We start from the raw sequence: 19508 nt of genomic DNA on the forward strand, positions 1-19508 counted from the left end.
CCCCTTCCCCTTGCCTTGTCCCCCCAGCCCATAGCATCTCTTCAGGAGGCATGTTTGTCCTCTCTGCTGACTTTGCCTTATCAGAGCCCGCAGCTCCGCTGTCTATAGTTGTTAGGAGGATCATCTTTGCTCACTCTGCAGAAGTGAGATATTCGGGATGAGAGCACAGGGCACTTAAGAGAAGGCAGAGAGTACTTGGTGAGTGTGACCCTGCCCTGCCCACTCGGGCTGCCCGTGGAGCACATTCTTTGTTATCCGGGATGGGCCTAATGGCTAAGTGGGAATCAGGGTTGTCTCCTTTTATTATGGAAATGAGCCTAACTGGAGGTCAGTCGTAGTGAATAAACTAAGCAGGAACTTTCCCAGCAAGCCCACTCTTCAGCTGTAATACAGAATTTTCTTTCTCACAGTTTCTAGCAAGCGCGGTTAGTGTGCTAGCCACTGGCATTGAGCTCCTTTAGCTTTGTGTAACTTAAGATTCCCCAAGTGAGTTTATTAGTAAATTCTTTACAGCAACAATTTTACTACTCCAAATTTTTCCTGCATCCGAGTCTTTCAGGAGGCAGATGTCTCTCTGAGTCTCTGATGTCTTCAGGTAATCTCCACCCTGTGTAGCAGGAAGTGGCCAAAGCAGTAACCTATGTTCTTGTCACCTGGAAAGAAAACACACACCGAGGGGGGAAAAGAGAGCCCTTCCAGAGGACTCCAAGCAGGAAGTGACTTACTGCTTCTTCAGTTCCCAGAACCCAGAAGTGGGCCAACTGGTACAATGGCCACACAAATCGCAGCCCGTTCTTGTTTCCCAGAAGGCAGATTATACATAAGGACAGGGGCACATTTCTAGAGACACAGTCACCGGTTAAATCTCCCCATAAATGGCAAGTGAACACATGTGAAGGACTGGCTCCCCATTCTCTCTGGGACCAGACACCAGTAGGTTTCTTTCCAAACCTGTGGAGTCCTCTTGACCCTTCTCCTTTCTCTCATGAGAAGAGAAACCCCAGGTCTGGGGCTCTATAGCCTGGGATGAGTGGGCTGTGGGGTCGGGGGTAAGGGTCTCTCTCTGAGGTGAGATGCCATGGTGCAGACAGAACTACAGCCACCTTTCCCCCATAATTTATTTCATTTTCGCTATAGTCACCTTTGAATTGAACATTTGCCAGGAGCTCAATCATCTTGCCCAAGAGGCAATTAATTCTAAGAATCAATAGCTAAGAAACTGAGGCAGGAGTGTCTGAGTCACCTCTCACTGGCCCCAGCTGCTAGGCTACAAGCTCAAAGGTGTTTCCCCGGTCAGGTCCATCTCATCCGGAAGCCATTTCTCTCAGCTTTGCCGAGAGTCACTCTCTGAAGAGTGATCACTAGTGTCGTCATGGATAGGCAACAGTCACCTCTGTGGAGGTCCTTGATGATGTCATAGGGCAAGGCTGGAGTTGTAGGGTCTTGGAAATATGGGTCAAGTCTTCAGAGACTCCAGATGAGTATCGCCTAGAGACCCCAGGACCAGGCATAGAGCATGACAGTCCATGATACAAACAGCCCCGGAGGTATCCCTCACCTTCTCATGGGATGGATATGAGGGTGCACACGAGCTCCTAATCACATATCATGAAATGCCATGGGGGGGGGGAGGGGGGCACACATATATGCGTGCACCTGTGCATGTCCACCAAAAGTTCTGGGGATACTGAGGCAGGGCATGGGAAGAAGGGCTCCATCTCTGTCAGATGAGGCTGGCAATGCTGGAGGTGGTCTCATGACGCTGGCCAGAAGACAACTGTCCTGAGATGCTAAAGATGCTACCATTATCACCGCGGCCATTTCGGGTTGAGAATGCCTCTGTACAGATCGGAGGGCAGTGTCCACTCACACCCACCTGGTACAGTAGCAACCCCAGCAGCAAGACTGAGCCTAAGGAAGCCAAGGTAATGCCCACAGACAGCATGGCAGCCAGTGGCCGTGCCGGGGCCGGGGCAGCAGCCAGCCCAGTCAGGGTCAGGCCAGTGACCAGCAGCACAAAGCCACTGAGCAACACTACAACAGCGTCGGCGCCTCCACCGCTGCGCAGAAAGGCCACGTGCTGGGCCTGGCGTATGCAGTTCATATCCTGCACGGCAGAGCTCATCAGCTGCTTCACCAGAACCAGCAGGGCCAGCAGACAGAGCACAGTGCCCACAGCTAGTCTCCATTCACCGGATCGGCTGCTGGTGGAGGACAGCAGTGCCACACCGCCGGCCCCACAGCCAGCCACAAGGATCACGGCCACGGAGAAACAGAGCAAGGAGCGCCGGGGCTGCTGGGACCACCATAGCTCCACCTGCTCTGCCAGCACATCTTGGGGCAGCCCCCTGCCCACTGAGGCTTGCTGGGACATGGCTTGGTCAGGCAGGGTCAGGATAGAGGATCACTGTCAGGGTTCAGAGGGTGTTTGTTGTGACCCTGTGTCCCCATCACCTGGTTGCCAACAAGAGGCCCTGTCTCCTCTTCTCAGTCCAGGCTATGGTTACCCTCACCTGCAGGACAGGATCACAAGTTATTTCCCACCCATCTGACCCTATAGCCTCATCTGGGAGTCTCAGGGAAGGGCCCCAAGAATCTTCCCCGGGGTCCTCAGGACCTATTCCCGAGAGCTACAACCCTAGCACTGCACCTTGCCAAAGCACCTCCCCTAACCCCAACAGAGTTCCCTCCACCACAGAGCTCCCCTTCCCCTTCAGAGAATCCCCTTGCCCAGCTCCTGACCTCTCACTCAGGCTGTCTCGGTGGCCTGTTCCATCCAGGCTGTCGGAGGAAGCTGGTGATGCCACAGTGGATGACAGGACAAACTGTCAGAGATAATGCCTCATTCAGGATCAGACTCACATGGCCTCAGCTGTCACTGCTGGGTCCTGGGTGGGGGAAGCTATGGGAAAGGGAGGCTGGTGACTTAACCCTTCTGGAACCAGCAGGCTGAGCCTGACCCTTCTCTCATAGGGCTGTACCCTTCCTTCTCTGTGGGTCAGGACCTGACCCCTAACACTGTTCTTCCTCCAGTTCCACCCTATCTCCGTCAGGCAAAAGAAGACGCATGCTCCAATCTCTCCTTCCAGTGCTGGTCGGCTCTGATGCAACAGGGCCCAACCCAAATTCCTCATCTTACCCTGAACCTGTTCCTCCTGTGTTCCTTTCTCAAGATGCTGTTACCACCCACCCTCCCTCTCGGCCCACTCCGGGGGCTCCTCAGCGCCTTCTGCTTTTGCCAATCCATGGCCCCAGGGGCTGTCTCTTGCCTCTAAGCATATCTCTGTCCAGTCCTGTTCTCGGCGCTCATCCAGAACCTGCCTGCTCCCCACGGGTCCATCCCCTGCTAAACGGCTCCACGTGTTCTCTAAAGCAGCAAAAGGAGGACTCAGGATTTGAACCGCAGCCTAGTCCTTCCCATCGTGGGAATGTGGGGAGGGATCTAACAGTGTTACTCATTTAACCTGTTCCCTACAAGACAGGCGGCATGACTCACACCAGGTAAAAATAAAGCTAGCACTGCGGGCAAGGAACTCAACTTCCGGCAGCAGGAGAGACCGATCCTGTAGGTGTCAGCTGCGAGTCCAGGAGGGGCGGGAGTGGGGCAGGGAAGCCCCAGCTCACCTTTTAGAGGCTTTTTCTGAAAAGTGAGGACAGAGAAGTTTATTCTGAGGAGTGGGAGAAGTCATCTAACATCCTCCTTTTAGACTTCCCACGGGGCAAAGGAGCTCAAAACATAATTTTTTGAGTCAGAGAGACTCGGGGTGAATCAGAACCCACATGGACCATGCCGAGACCGCGTTTTTTACTCCAACGAGACAGAGTAGGGGATCACTCTGCCCTTTGCAGAGGTTGCCGGGCAGGCAAGGTGGGTGGGGTAGGTGCACACGCCCCCACGGGTGGTTGGGGGAGGGGCCGTGGGCGGAGTCTGTCCCAGCATTCCTCAGGACTGTGGCTTGCTCATCTGAAGGTGCTGACACCGTCTATTGGGGAACGACCCCAGCGTGGGTGGAGGTTCCCGGTAGTAGAACCCGTGAAAAAGGTGGGGGTGGGGCGTGTGGGGCACTCACGGGACGCCTGGCTGTGCTGAATCCGATTTGAGCAGGCAGGACCCAGCAGGTTGGGCGCTCTAGGTCTGTTTCCGGGGAGACGCTTCACCTGCCTAACCTGCACCCAGGTGAGCTGGAAGGAGGGGGGATTAACAGGTGCTGTTTCCAGGGCAGGGCCTGAGCCAATTGGCTGACGTGGCCCTGCGACTTCAGTGGGGCTGAGACATTCCTGGGAAGGGAGGGGCTTCTGTCCGCTGCTGGTAGGTCTGAAACACAATATGCAGATTGGGTCTGCAGGAGGAAAGACTGCTGGCCCTCTGCCCCAATCTGAGCCCTAACCCACCCCCCAACTCCAACTTCATTTTACCTTCAGCCTCTCCCCGAAGATCTACAACCAGGCCTGTAATCTTTGCACCCTGAGAGGCTGAGGCAGGAGGAGAGCCAGTAGGAGGCTCCAACTGGCCTGAAACCTCCTCATTCCAGCTGATTCTGGACTTTAGTTCTGAATCCCACTGTATCCTCAGCCCCAGCGTCCAGCATCAGCGATACTCCAAACCTAGCTCCAGCTCCGTCTTAGGCTTTCCCCCAATAAGCCCTTTGTTTATTTTCCTTGAGACCTCAAGTGAGTGGCAGGATTAGCCTGCCCCATGGGTGGGTAGAGGCCTTTCAGGTAGACAGCTGGAGCTGGACAGTTGGATAAGTTTCACATCTCTTGACAAGGCAAAAGAAGCCCTTGCCCTTCAGCTGGACTGTCCCCCACCTACCTCAGGCCTCTCTCTGGCTGAGGCTGGCCAACTTGAATCATTGAGCTGAAATGCCTTGGCTGATCCGGCTGATCCGACTGCACTCACGACCCGTGTTTCTTCCATATTCATTCGCGACAGATCTTTAGTTAGTTAGCTTTCACCCCTGACCCAGACGTGTCTCCCCAGCCACTTCATGGATAAGTACCAGTTTACTAACCACCATGATCTCAGCAGCCAGCGGTAGCCTGTACGCGTAGGATAATCGATAAATGTTTGTTGAGTGGCTGGCTAAATAAAAGTGTGAACTGACTGACGGGTGTGACTATTTTGACCTTTGAGCTTTTGGGATGAAACCAGAAGGACAAGTTGGGCCCAGGCTGTGAGGTCCTGGAGGACCTCAGGGATGCATTTGGACAATGCTGGGTGTCCACAGGGGTGTTCGAAGTGGAACTGGGATATGGTTCAGGGCTCTGCTTCTAATCAGCAAGTCTGGTTCCTAGACACCATGCCCCAAGTGGGCAGAGGGTGACTGGTTGGAGAATGTACAGTTTGTCCCACATCTTCTGTCCTACCCCTTCTGTAAACTATACGTTAGTATGTTCTTCTCTCTGCATTTGATGTGTATTTAAAAAACTAAACAAACCACTACCAGCAGCAGCACCACCACCAAAAACCTCAAACAACAGAATGAAATCCCAATCTTCCCCAGATCAGGGCACAGGGTAACTGTGCCTGGCCTGGCTTCCTCTTTGCTTTGTTCTGTGCAGAAGACAGGGAGCCTCCTAAGTCCAGAGCAGCGTGGTCTGTATGTCTAAGTGTCAGCTTAGTTATATATATATATATTTTTTACATTTCTCTCACATATTACATCCAAATTCAACTCCAGTTTCCCCTCCTCTCCTCCTCTCAGAGACTCCCCCTCCCCCTCCCTTATATCCACTCTCCCTCATTCTCTCCAAAAAAGGAAGAAGGAGGAGGAGGAGGAGGAGGAGGAGGAGGAGAAAGAAAAGAAAGGAAAGGAAAAGAGCAGGCCTCCCTCCCAGGGATTTCAATCGAATATGGCATAAAGTTACAAGAAGACTAGCCACAAGTCCTCATATCCAGGCTGGATGAGGTAACCCAGTAGGAGGAAAAGGGTCCCAAGAGCGGGCAAAAGAGTCAGAGATGTCGCATTCCCCCTGTGCGGAGTCCCATAAGAGCATTGAGCTATGCAACTATAATGTATGTACAGAGGACCTAGGTCAGACCCAGACAGGCTTCCTGACTGTCACTTCAGTTTCTGGGAGCCCCTCTTATTTATGTAACTTAAGCCTTTCTAATAGCCTGTTTCAAAAGAACAGTAAAACCAGCACATTAAAATGAATGTGTTTGCTGAGCTATGGATGCAGCTCAGTGGTTGCTCGCCCCCTGGTTCAATCCCCAGAGCTGCAAAACTGTATGTATTGGAATTGTAAAATATATTTTACTATAGATGGTATTAATGAGCTCTTTGAAAGTCTTTTCTTATACATACAAACTGTATCTCCGTTCAAGTTAGCTACACATTGAGTACCCAGTAGCCACCTTTGCCTGTGGCTGTAACCTTACTGGGGGGTACAGCTCTGGCTAGCTTTCCCCTGAAGAAAACTTTAGGGCTGCTTGACTGGTGCAGAGCAGGGGACATTGGATGACATAGTGGGTATTGATCCTGCCACTCTGCAAAGCATTGTGAATGTGCCCCCTTTATATGAAACAGGCCTAGGAGAGCCAAGGTCTGGCAGAGCTTGCCAGCCTGGATTCGATCTGAACTCTTCTAATAGCCTGGTCCTTAGGAAACTCTAGTCTCCTGCTAACCTAATGTCCAGCTGTCCTAGACAAAAGCTGGTGCAGGGAACCCCCGAACATCCCCTTTCTCTCCTCTTTCCCTTTGGAGTCTATAGAGGAAGAAGCAGAGCCTAAAGCTTCATCAGTTTGAACACTGGGCAAGTTAGTGGCTCAAAGTGTTGAATCTGTCCCTAAAGCAGGGACAGAAATGGAAGCTCGGGAGGTAGAGGTGGCAGTGGGCGTGCAGGAGAAGTTGTAGGTCGGACAGGGTGCACAGTGGAAAACAGATGAGCTGGAGTCACACCATCCCCTCTACCCAGCCAGAGGCAGAAGTGAGCCTGTCACAGGGAATGCCACTGCTTGCTTGATTCCCTCCCATGGCTAGCTTAGGTTCTTCATGATCCCTGAGGCCCGCTGCCTCAAAACCTGTGTGTGCTGGTGGCTCCCTCTGCTTTCCTTCCAGATGACTCCTTCACTTCAGGAACGAGCTTGAATATCACCTTTGGCTGTTAAAATCCATTCCCTGAGGAAGTTGTAAACAATGCCTACCTCTCCTCCTAAGGTCTCTGATTCCACTCCACCGAAGATTGCTCTGGGGGAGCCAATGAGTTTGTTGGGATTTCTTCCAGAGCATAGGTGAGGGGTTAGTTACTTGAAAATGAGTGCTGCTCACCAAAAGACTGCACTGGAAAGTCTTTACCCAGCAGGGATGACGGCTTTCTCACAGCTTCATAGATCGAGTCCACTCTAATAGATCCCCAGACCTCAGCACAGCTGTCTCCCCAACGGAAAAGCCATTCAGGCTGTAAAACTCAGCATATAGCACCGCCAGTCAAAATGAAAACAAAGACCTAATCCATCAAAGTCCATAGTTTTGGGGAAGTCTATAAATGTATTAACCTTGCTTTCTGGCTTCTGTAGTTCTCTGCTTCTGGCCAACCGTTCTTGTTAACTGAAATAGGTTAACCCAGGACACAGTTTCTGTGCTTAAAAGTTCATCCTGAGAAAGGCTCAGGCCTACACTGGAACTCCTAGTGTCATCTCCAGCCAGCTAATAAGGACTTTCTATTGGCTTAAGCCCATGTCTGGGCAGTCTTCTCTGGTGGATACCCCACACATTCCCCCTTTAATAGTTTTCCTTGGCCTATATACTGTAGCCCTTCCCCAAGGGCGCATGTAATTATGTCAGAGATGGTGGTATGGAGTGGCCGATGCTCAGGTGATTCCTCCCTCCCCCTTCTCTGCTTCTCTATGAGGAGAAGAAGTAAGCAGTCAGCAAGACCGGCTGGGTTGACCTTTTCAAGGGGCTCAGCTGAACTCTGAAGATGGCCATTGTTGAACTCCAAGGATAGTCACGTACGTCCCCTTCCGAGAAGAGCTTCCTGGACATTGTCTAAAATCACCGAGCCCCCAGCATTTCTCATCCCCTTAGCCTTGCTTCCTTTATTCCTCTGTCCTTTCCCTTTTCACTCCCACATACGCATTACTGTGGGTCTCCCTCTCGACCTTCATGAGGAAGGGTTTGCTTTGTCTGCTGCTGTGTACCCAGCTCCTAGAACAATAAGTGTGCAACTCAACATTGTTGAATGACTGAGTGGAATCGTGATTTTTGGAGCGAGGATGATGTTAAGGTCCCAACTCTAGTAATGTAATTTTAGAAAACCTGCTGGGTTTCCGTTGATTTGTTAAAACATCAACCAAAGGCAGCTTAGAGAGGAGAGTTATTTCACTTACTCCTGAGCATCATGGTCCATTCCTGAAGGATCTCAGGGCAGGAACCTGGAGGCAAGAGCTGATGCAGAAGCCGTAGAAGAGGGCTGCTTACTGGCTTGCTCCCCATGGTTTGCTTAGCCTGCCTGAAATTAACATTTAGGACCACCAGCCAGAGATGGAACCACCCACAAAGTGCTGGGCCTTCCAACATCATCAATCAAGAAAAGCCCTGCGTAGACTTGCCTATAGGCCACTCTGGTGAAGGCATTCATTCTCTCAACTGATGTTCCCTCTTCTCAGATGACTCTAGCTTATGTCATGTTGACAGGCTTGGTAGATTTGGGTCTCCTCATTTGTAAAATGGGGATAACACGGCTTAGTCAGTGGTTATGAGGGGAGTTAAATGGTAGAATTCAGAAAAAAAATATTGTACCTCTTCTGTGAACCAGGTATTGTGCAGGGGACACGGGAGTGACCTGGGAGGAAAGGCTAGGAGAAGAAAGGACACACAGCACAGGGTGGCCACAGGGCATCAGTGGACCCATACTTAGTGTAGTGACTGACCATTCCTCTAGGTACATATTTGTGGGGGACATAGGTCCCACTTAGGATTCTCATCCTCTTTCCAGATAAGAGCTCTAAGATTATCATTCACGATTCATTGGTATTGTCTACAGGTGATGGAACAGAGGTAAGCTCCCAACTCAAGCTAGGCCCCAACGTCTCCCTTTGAGCAATTTAAGACCAGGAGAGATAGCTCAGTGGTTAAGAGCATCTGCTGTTCTTGCAGAGGACCCATGTTCGATTCTCCAGACACATGTCAAGCAGCTCTGTGGCTAAAATTCCTGCCCTGAGGGAGAAGTACTGTCTACCTCTACTCCTAAGGTCCCATGACAAGCTGAGGTACAATTCCACTGTTGTTCATTCTGGGAAACCAATGAGTTGATTAGGCTGCAATGGAGGTCATAGGTGGGAGTGTGGGTGGCCTTAAAGCAGTCACACTGGAAGGTCTGCACTCAGAATACAATGACAACTGCCCTGTGGATGCATGGATGGAATTGTTCTCTCTAATCCTTCAACCTAGATACACTAAATCCCACCCACTCACCCCCCCCAAAGTGCACTAATTAGGCCAGAATTGTACACAACTGGTTGGGAGGTTCGGCTGGCTCCTCAGTGAGGATCCTATGACCCTCTGGCCCCACAGGGAAGGTCAACAGTCAACAAGCCCAGCTGTGGGCACTTTTTTTTTTTTGCAAGTGGGCACAGCTGAGCTCATGAAGCTAGTGGTAGTTTATCTCAGCAGATAGTCCTGTACAAACGGCTTGAAAACACCTTCAACCTCAATTCCAGAGGACCTGATGCCCTCTTCTGGACTCCATGGGCACCTGTACTCACTCATGTGCATGCATTTGAGAGAGTGTGCACATACGTGTGTGCACACTCACACAGCAGGCAAATCTTAAAACCAAAAAACCAAAACCAAGATTGGGCTGGAGATTTCATTCTGAGGAGCTAGCTGTATTAAAGTGCTCTTCTGCCAGCTGAAATCGTGATGGGGTGCCTGTCTGCACAGGGTCCTTAACAAGAGAGGGGGATGGGCTCCAGCTGTATCCCAGGCCCTGGATCAGGTCCTTCTTGAGGTTCTCATGCTTCTCAGTCAAAAGAAAGCCTGAGAGAAACCAGTGGAGCCAGAAAACGAATTTCTCTCTCTTTGCTTAAGCAGTCTGGAGTCATAGCCAAAAAAGGGCACCTGTAGCCTTGTGCTAGAACTCTTAGTTCCAATTTTAGGTTACATTAATACACTAGTATGTGTGCCTAGAGCAGGCGAGCCCTCTTCTGTCATGTGACACCTACTAGATGAGCAATAAACCCTACCAGCCTCAGTGGGTAATCAGTAACGCTGGTTCCACTTGCTGCCTGGCACCCAACAAGGTTATATCTGTCTGGGTATTCCCCAGTGTGGCTCCACTTGGGAGAATCTGCCTGCATTTAGACATAAACAGAGCATAACTGCTCTCTTGAATCTTTGGTGGTCTTGGGGAACTCAGGGAGGATGAACCCCACTCCTGGTCCTGAGATTGTCTCTTGTCTTTCTGAATCCAGAGCAGTGATTGTATTGAGGTGGTACCTTATTATATAAAATGGCTATAATGATCATACCCAGGATTGCCTGTGCCTCTCAAATACCTTTTGGGAACACTGGTCGATACACAATCGTCGGTCATGCTTTCTGGAGGAAGGCAGACATTGATGCCAAGACTGGGACTGTAGAGTCTTTCGTGTTAAGAGAACAAGAGGGCAGAGAAACCACATCTGAGATCTGAGCAGTTTACACTGTCTAGCTGAAACTGATGCTGGAATTCTAGAACAATGTGGGTGGGTGGTTGCCTTATCTGCTCTCGACCAGCAAGAACGACACGACACAGTCGGATTCTTCTCAACAGCCTTTATTGCAGGAACGCCTTGGTGCTTCTACGGGGACCCTGGGCATACAGGGAGGTTTGCTTATATACTCTCAGCCCCCATCCACTCACAGCAGGCCACGTCACCTCACCAGGCACGCAGCTTCAGCCAATCAGGGCAGCAGGGGCATGTCTCCACCAAATATGGACTTGTTTATACCGCCAGCATCATGGTGCACCTGCGCAGCTCTCACAATGGTCGTGGCTTATTTTCAGGTGTATGAGGAAGTCAGGTGCAAGTCGTAAGACTTAGCTGCAGTCCTGGGTGCCATCTTGGGACTGCTGCCACACCCGCTCCTCACAGGTGGTCACTGGATATCAGAGGCATATAGAGAATGATCCGGAAGCCTCTCACACTAGGATGACAAGCTTCTCCCAAGGCCACAAGCTGTCATACTCATTGAGTCCCCAAAGCTCAATGATGGACAGCAACTAGAAGAGCAAGAATTGAGTTCATTCATGTACCAATGGGTGACTGGCTCAGCTTCTACAGCTACTGGTGGGGCTGGGGGTCTTGGGAGCTAGGGGGTGGGGGGGGTGATTGCTAGATCCAATCTATCAGTGAGGGTCAACCAGTTGAAGAGACCTCAAAGATAAGATGATTGTCATGCCTCTACATCCCTATGAAGTCATCATAGGCAAAGTGGAGGGAGGTCTGAGATATAGTAGTCAGAGAACTGGGATCACCCAACAGGTATAGGAGCATTGTGGAAGGCACGATGTGGAGAGCTAAACAAGACTGAGTCTCTGGCCTCACATTCTGAAGCTATCTATGATCCTCTCTCTGCAGCTGAGAAAACAAGCCACTGGCTCAGGCACTAGCTGGGGCTGGAGTGGGAGTCTTTCTTACTCTCAGCTACTTCTTGTGTCTTCTCTTCATCTGCTGGACAGCAGCCACATAAAACTTAGGCATAAGATAGCTCATTTGGGGCATTTTCCACTGCCCCCCTTCTTGTTTAGATTCTCTGGGAGTCACATTCTTTTATACCCTCCAGGTCGCCTGGCCTGTGGTGTTTGTACAGGCCCCTCTCCAGGACAGTACATGAAAACACAGGCTTTGGAGGCCACTGGGCAGCACAGTCACAGTCATGGCCTCACCTATGTGACTGTGTGCCAGTCACTCCCAAGCTGTCCCATAGGAGGAAAGGTGATATCTTGATCAAGCACATTCCCCAGTGATGTGCGTGTCATTTGAATGACAACCTCAGTGAATTTGCCTCTGCTCCTCAGAGCTCCATTTTCCCCTGAATATTTCCCTTCTCCCAGCGGTGGTGCTTCTCCTTTGGATTGGCTAACTCCCACTAGTCCTGAAGTCCAAAGAGTTCATTTCTCCCCTCACTCCTGAGTCCTTTCCAATCTTTGCTGTGTACCTTCCATTTTGGAACTAGGACAGCAGAGTTCTGGTCTGGCTGTGAAAGCACCCAGGGCAATGGCTATAGTGTTGGCAAAGCAATCTAAGGGAAACCGAGGAACCTGGGAGATGGCAGGCTTCATGCAGTTAGAAGGGGGACCACTAAGGAGGACTTGGGATTAAATATCTATATAGGTATCTGTTCTCTGCAAGAGAAGCCAGGGACATTTGCGTTACACTCCTTTGCTTGTTATTGTACAAAAGAGTCTCTTTCCTGGTACCTACATGTGGCTAGGCTCCTTGGGATATGACCCAGATGTATCCCTGGAGAGAAAAGTATAAAGTGTCCCCAGAAAAGGAGGAGCCAGGCAAGGTCACACAAACACAGATGTGAAGACAGAGGAAGGACAGGAAATCCCTCATTATGTTTCATAAGGAAGAAGAAAACAGAGGAGACCTTGTTTGGTCCTGACTTGGCTGAGAGAGACAAGAGCTAGGAGGGAAGCAACAGGTAAGCTACTTAAGATGTGAGCGAGTAGTCCTGTCTTCATCACAGACCCATAGCAGGAAGCTGGCCCTGGGTTCTGCCAATCTCTGCAGTACAGGCTGTCCAGGTCCCACCCAGGAACAGACAACAGTGGCTTTGGAGAACCCACAGCCACCAGTCCTCAGGCACTCCCTCCTCCTGGCTTTCCTGTGTGCCCCCACCCTAAGCAGAAGCTGGACAAGATGGTGAGCAAACACCTTTATTCTGACCCTACTCCCAGCTTCCCAGGATGAAAGAGGTTGGTGGGACTTGGGTAGGAGTCTGGCTCTGTGGCAGACACCCGGTGCCTCCCGTGCGTCTGGCTGTGACTGGAAATGGCTCACCGGAGGTCACTTGGTGTGCACTTCAAAATCCACATCTGAGTCGACGATGGAAGGAAGCCGAACTCCGGCAATGGTGTGGAAGCCAGGGACCTGGTCCTGCTCTTGGATCTGGTCTCTGAGGCGGCGGATTTCCAGACGTTGCATCTCGATGATTCTCCCTGTTTCCTCCTGTTCACTCAGCCTCATAGTAGAAGTGGTGCCAACTATGTCCTTGCTTATCACTGTCGGGGACAAAGCAGGATCACTGTAGCCTGTTTACTGGACTACTGACATCTCCAACCCCTCCAGACATCCTTGGAGCATCCACAGAGGAAGAGGTAAACAGGCCACTTCACCGTAGCTCCAAGTGGGGAGTCAGCCTGCCTAGTGCCTCACTGAGGTCACTTGTAACTCCCCAGGGGACAGATGATGCTGGAGTCCCAGCCAGCAGTCAGTCCTCTAGTAAGGATGATGCTTCTGGATCCAGACTCCTCTCCTTTCTCTCTGTGGCATCTGCTAATGCTTTCTGAAGCTCCCTGATCTTGCCATCTTCCCAGATTTGGGGTTTGCCACTATCCTGGGCATCCAGAGAGTCTGTGGCTTTTGTCAGGCCAGGGCCTCAAAGGGCTGAGCTCCCAGCAGGAACACTGGCTTTCATGCCAGGCCACCTGCCCCTCTTTCTTCAGTACCCAGGGGTCCCTCTGGGGCCCATGTCCCATGCCAGCGTGCCAACCTGACCACAGATCATTTCACTGTTTGTACTCAGTAATCAAGATGAGACTGCTTCTTCCTGCAATTCTCTCCTACCCGTGCAATGGGCTCTAAATTCAGTCTTCTCTGACTGCTTATATCCACCGTGAGTCCTCCCCACCCCCTTCATTTTCTTGGCAACCTCTCACTCCCCCACCCCCGTTTTTTAATCGATTTGTTCTTCCATTTCATCTATCCTGCCCAGCCTGCACCTGAGACAGCCCAACCCTTCAGGGCCTCTCCATCAATGTCTGACCTGCTGTGTGCTCCTGAGAAAAGTAGCAATAAGAGCCAGTGCTTCTTCTGCAGCCAGCTGTCTAGGCTGCTGGCTGTCTAGGCTGCTGATTGTCTAGGCTTCTGACTGTTTAGGCTGCTGACTGTCTAGGCTTCAGACTATCTAGGCTGCTGGCTGTCTAGGCTGCAGACTGTCTAGGCTGCTGGCTGTCTAGGCTGCAGACTGTCTAGGCTGCTGTCTAGGCTTCTGACTGTCTAGGTTGCTGTCTAGGCTTCTGACTGTCTAGGCTGCTGACTGTTTAGGCTGCTGACTGTCTAGGCTGCTGACTGTCTAGGCTGCTGACTGTCTAGGCTGCTGCACAGCCCACAAACTTTCCCTTTCCCACAGCAGCACACCTGAACTCTGACCTCCATTCCCTCTCCATCCATCTTAACAAATGGTACCGTCCGTCTCTCCTTCCTACAGCCAGCACTTTTCTGTGGCTCTAAAGGAAAAACTAGAAAAAAATAGATGTTGGAAGTGAAGGGAGAAACTGTTTCTACAAATAAATAGTCAGTGGTGGCCAGTGGTCAGCCTTCCCTTGGCCTCTAATGGGTGTGATGGGGCCAATGTTTAAAGAGCAATTGGTTTATCTTGCTCTTCTTCCTTGGAGAGTCTGGTCCCTCCTCTTTTCTGTCTTTACTCCTACAAGTCCTTTTCTGCAGTCACATGTTCATGATCTCTTAGTGGTCCCCCCCACACACCTCCCAGCCCCCCAAGTATCAACCCTTCATCTTCCTGATACTCTGGAAACTACTGCCCTGGATTTCACGACCTCTGTATCAGCTCCTGTCTTCAGGTCCTGCCCACTAGCCTTCACATGCAGATACTTAACCAATCACCATCTGGCTCCCCGGGGGATGAGGTGCCTGGGAAACCACAGTCCTGAGCACACTTGGGGTTAGCTTGAGAGATTCAGCACGGAGCTTCTCTTCCTGGCTACCACAGGCCTGGCCACAGTGGCCTGTTCTCTCCACAGCACCTCTCTGTGTGTTCTAAGAATCTTGCTTTAAACTGTAACTTTCTTTTCAGATTTATTATATATATATGAGTATACTGTACACACCAGAAGGCACCAGATCCCATTACGAATGGAGTGAGCCACCATGCGGGTGCTAGGAATCGAACTCAGGACCTCTGGAAGAGCAGTCAGTGCTCTTAACTGCTGAGCCATCTCTTCAGCCCTAAACCGTAACTTTTAAGGCCCCCTGGGATGTCCAATTACTGAGTGAGGGACCTCAGAAGTGGGCAGTGGTAGGCTCTGCACAGAGGCCAGGAAGAGCCACCACACCCATGGCTACAGGCTGGAGGCTGGCCTGGAGCAGTTCCCTGAAACATGCCTGGCTTGGGTCATATTGTCCCGTGACTGTTCTTGGGGGTGCAGAATGTAGAAGATGGCCCAGTGGACCTTATGTGGCACATCTGCTTGTCTCCTGCTCTGTCTCCTACTCTGGCTTACGAGTATCTCTAGGGCCTGGGCTGTGCTTTTTTCCTGTGTCCTCCCATGACCCCTCACTGGTCTCTTTCCATTCTTTCTCACAGCAAATTGCCTGTTCCTCATACTGGGCGAGTCTTGCAGGGGCTGCCGCCTCTTCCACCGCTGTGGGAAGTCAGCTCTTGCCCCTCTGCTCACACCCCCAATCTCTTCTTGCTCCCTTTCTGCTCAGAACCTGTCACCTTCCAGACCTGGTCAGTATCCCTCTCTGCACGATGCTCACAGGCTTCCTTTGATAGACAGATGGGTGGTATTGCTTAAACAATTAAGTTATTATTATAACCACTGTTGTAATTTGCAGTGTTGGGGTCTGAGCCCAGCAGCCTTGTGCATGAGGTAGAGATTCAGCAATGAGCTGTGTTCTCCCCCAAATCTGATGGGGATGGTTAGGGATTCGCTCCTCTCTGTACCCCGGGTCACGTTTCTTTCCTTTAAGTTTCCCCCAAATTTGGTCAATTTTCCCTCTGTTGGTTTGGAAGATTTCTCTTTCTTTCTCCCCACCTTCCTTTCTATCATCCCTCTAGGCTCTAAAAAGTTTATGCTTATGTAACATAAAGAATGCAGCCGGGCAGTGGTGGCACACACCTTTAATCCCAGCACTTGGGAGGCAGAGGCAGGCTTTCTGAGGACTCAGGATTTCTGAGTTCGAGGCCAGCCAGGGCTATACAGAGAAACCCTGTCTCGAAAAACCAAAACAAAACCCCCCCAAAAAAACCCCAAAAACAAAAACAAAAAAACAAACAAACAAAAGAATGCAAAGCAGAGAGGCTGAGTTAGAAGCACCAGACATATATGAAGCACAATGTGAGATATATATATATATATATATGTGTGTACAATATATATCATATGTATATCATATATATATATTTCACATGACATATAATAAGTATAATATATTATATATGTGCATGTATTACATAGACATAGATGTATATAATGTATATCTGTATATATTATGTGTATATATACATATGATATAATATAAACACATATAATGTATATAATATACAACACATGTATATATGCATATGATATACACATATACTATAATATATTAATATTATATAATTATGTAAGGTGTACATATTATATATGCATATATTATATGTAATATAATATATTATATATTATGTATATATTGTGTGTGATCTCAAAACTCCTACAGGGAGATGGGAGTTGAGACAGGAGAGTCCCTGAAAGTGTATACACACACACACACACACACACACACACACAGAGTTGTTCTCCTGTTGTGAAACAGAGACACAGGGTGGTTTAGTTCCAGAGCTCTGGCCTTGATGCTTCTGCCCAGTATCTCAGTTCTTCTGATTTGCTGTTGAAGCCACAGTTCAGCTTGTCTTCCCTGTGCTAAGCCAGCCATCCCTAGCTTTTACATGTCCACATTTGCCTCCTATATTCACTGTGTCTCCTTGCAGGCACACTTACCTCTGGGCTCATTTTCTTCTTGATGGACAATCGTTAAAAAATTATTTTTAAGAAGGTTTTGTTGGGAGACAAAGTTCAATTTTTGTCAACTTTGTTTTCTTTTAGCTACATTTTAAAGAGATCATTTCCCTGGTGATGCGTGTCTGGGGTGGCCACCAAGCTTCAGCACTCTGAAGAGATGGTGTCACCAGTCCTAGCTCTCATTGTAGCCTCTGAGGAGTCACGTGATGCCTGCCATTGTTCTCCTGTGTGTGAGCCCTTGCTCTTCTCCCAGACTTCCTGTAACTTCATGTCTTCCGTGTCCCGGTGGTTTTGATGTAGGCTTGCTGTTAATTATCCTTTGGGGAGCCGTTAGGATTCCTGGGTCTGATAGTCACCATCTCTTATCTGTTCTGAAAACTCTCTTTTGCCTCCTCCTTCCTCAGAGTCCACTCAGACAGCTGCTGGCTTACTCCGAGCCATCCTGCCTCTGTTTTGTCTGTGATGAAACCCGGCCACCACCGGCTTCACGCTTTAGTTCATCGAGTCTGCCTTCAGATGCGTGTATCTTCCACAGGGCTCCATTAGTTCACTGAGATTCTAATTATAATAATTACAGTTCTCACTTCTACTAGTTTAATTATTTGTGTTTTTAAAATATAATTTGTCTGTAAAATTTTAGAAGACTCTTGCTTTAAAAAAATCAAGGGCTAGAGAGATGGCTCAGCAGTTAGAGCACCGACTGCTCTTCCAGAAGACCTGGGTTCAATTCCCAGCTTCCCCATGGCAGCTCACAGGCTGGCCCTGAACTCAGAAGTCCACCTACCTCTGCCTCCCAAGTGCTGGAATTAAAGGCGTGCACCACCACTGCCTGGCTTCACAGCTGTCTTTTAACTCCAGAATTTAACACCCTCACACAGACAGACATGAAGGCAAAATAGCAATGCACATAAAATAAAAATAAATACTTAAAAAATTCAAGCTGTGATGTGGTGGCTGTGGTGGCAGCCAAGGCTTTAATCCTAGCACTTGAGGCAGAGGCAGAGGCAGAGGCAGAGGCAGAGGCAGAGAGGCAGAGGCAGAGGCAGAGGCAGAGAGGCAGAGGGGCAGAGGGGCAGAGGGGCAGAGGGGCAGAGGGGCAGAGGGGCAGAGGCAGGTGGATTGCTGAGCTCACAGACAGCCTAGTCTAACCAGTGAGTTTCTGGAGAGTCAGCTACCCAAGGAAACTCTGTCTAGAAAGACTAACAGTAGTAGTAGTGGCAGTAGAAGTAGTAGTAATAAAAAATAAAAAATAAAAATTCAAATTCCTCTTTTTATTTCCTTAAACATATAGACCATCTAATCTTTTTATTATATTTTACTCATCTATTTCTTCATGTATGTCACATGAGTGTATATGTTGAGTTCTTATACAGCTCCAGTGATTCCATCTGTGTGCATGTGAATACATATGTGTGAACATGTGCCTGAATATGTGTGCATATGAACATATGTGTGCATGTGTGTGCGCACCTGTTGCCTGAGTTCATGGTGTGTGTGTGTGTGTTCCCATGTATGCTGCTACACACATAGAGGTCAGAGGCCAGTTCTCTCCCTCTACCATGCGGGTCCTGAAGATCCAACCCAGGTTAGTCCTTTTACCATCCTGTGGGTCCAGCATCTCATTTTAACAGTCTGACTTTTCAAGTCTGTTGGTTTTATCCTATAGCTTGATAGCTGGAGGGTTTAACGTGTGCTGGGTCTTTTCCTAGGCTTTTTATTTTCAGTTTAGGATTCAGTTCCCTGGGCCTCTGTGGTGGGGGACATTCACTCACCCATTTCTCAGCTTTTCAGCTGTCTCGTATTTTCTTGGGCCTCTGTTTGTTCTCACAGATTATTTTTGCCATTTTAGTTGGCTTTGAATAGCCAGCCTTGGTTTTAAGCTCTATGATGTGGTTTTATTATCCAGGTATATCTGCTGGATCTGTTAGTTGACTGTCTTGCAAATTTGAAAACAATATAAATGTTGTTAAGACTAAAGTAGTGGTTAGGGAACGACAAGCTTTCTTCTTCAAAGGATTCTTAAATACCGGTCAAATGGGCCAGGTCCCTAAGCAACTTGAGGAATGCGTATTTTGCACTGACTTGTCTTGGGAAGGGGGTGGGCGCACATTTCAGAATCCAAGGTAAGGCTTTGGTTTTGCACAACCGAGGTCAGCGACTGGCATTCCTTGTCACCAAATGTCACAGCGTGTGCCTCTTGAATAAAGCTGTAGAGGATGATGGATATGATTGGTTTGTTTTCAAACAGCTCGTAGTGTGAGTGGTGTGTGTGTGTGTGTGTGAGTGTTGTGTGTGAGTGTTGTGTGTGTGAGTGTGTGTGAGTGGTGTGTGTGTGAGTGGTGTGTGTGTGTGAGTGTGTGTGTATGTGTGTGTATGTGTGTGAGTGTTTGTGTGTGTGTGTGAGTGGTGTGTGTGTGTGTGTGAGTGAGTGGTGTGTGTGTGAGTGGTATGTGTGTGTGAGTGTGTGAGTGGTGTGTGTGTGTGTGAGTGAGTGTGAGTGTGTGTGTGTGAGTGGTGTGTGTGTGTGAGTGGTGTGTGTGTGA

The 19508-nt window shown here is 49.5% G+C and overlaps 2 protein-coding genes across 4 annotated transcripts in view; both read right to left on the reverse strand.

Moving 5' to 3' along the window:
• Positions 1–472: 472 nt before the first annotated feature.
• Tmem125 (transmembrane protein 125) lies at positions 473–5087 on the reverse strand. 3 transcript variants are annotated; one of them, XM_021160033.2, is made up of 5 exons: positions 4814–5087; positions 4071–4315; positions 3497–3640; positions 2743–2825; positions 473–2513 (listed from the first exon to the last, which is right to left on the reverse strand). In XM_021160033.2, exon 5 carries the CDS (start codon positions 2372–2374, stop codon positions 1724–1726), a length of 651 nt encoding a protein of 216 aa, XP_021015692.1. In that variant the 5' UTR covers positions 2375–2513; positions 2743–2825; positions 3497–3640; positions 4071–4315; positions 4814–5087; the 3' UTR covers positions 473–1723. The 3 variants fall into 3 exon arrangements, with proteins under 3 accessions (XP_021015692.1, XP_021015690.1, XP_021015691.1); XM_021160031.2 differs by having other exon boundaries at positions 2743–2902; XM_021160032.2 differs by lacking the exon at positions 4814–5087 and adding an exon at positions 4417–4474 and having other exon boundaries at positions 2743–2902.
• Positions 5088–12860: 7773 nt separating this feature from the next.
• Cfap57 (cilia and flagella associated protein 57) overlaps positions 12861–19508 on the reverse strand; it is a 69605-nt gene continuing 62957 nt past the window's right edge. The window contains exon 23 of the mRNA XM_021160891.2: positions 12861–13218. Within this exon, the coding sequence (XP_021016550.1) occupies positions 13004–13218 (215 nt within the window). The 3' untranslated portion in view covers positions 12861–13003. The remainder of the gene's footprint in view (positions 13219–19508) is intronic.

Source organism: Mus caroli, chromosome 4 (genome assembly GCF_900094665.2).
Source record: "Mus caroli chromosome 4, CAROLI_EIJ_v1.1, whole genome shotgun sequence".
NCBI classification, from domain to species: Eukaryota; Metazoa; Chordata; class Mammalia; order Rodentia; family Muridae; genus Mus; species Mus caroli.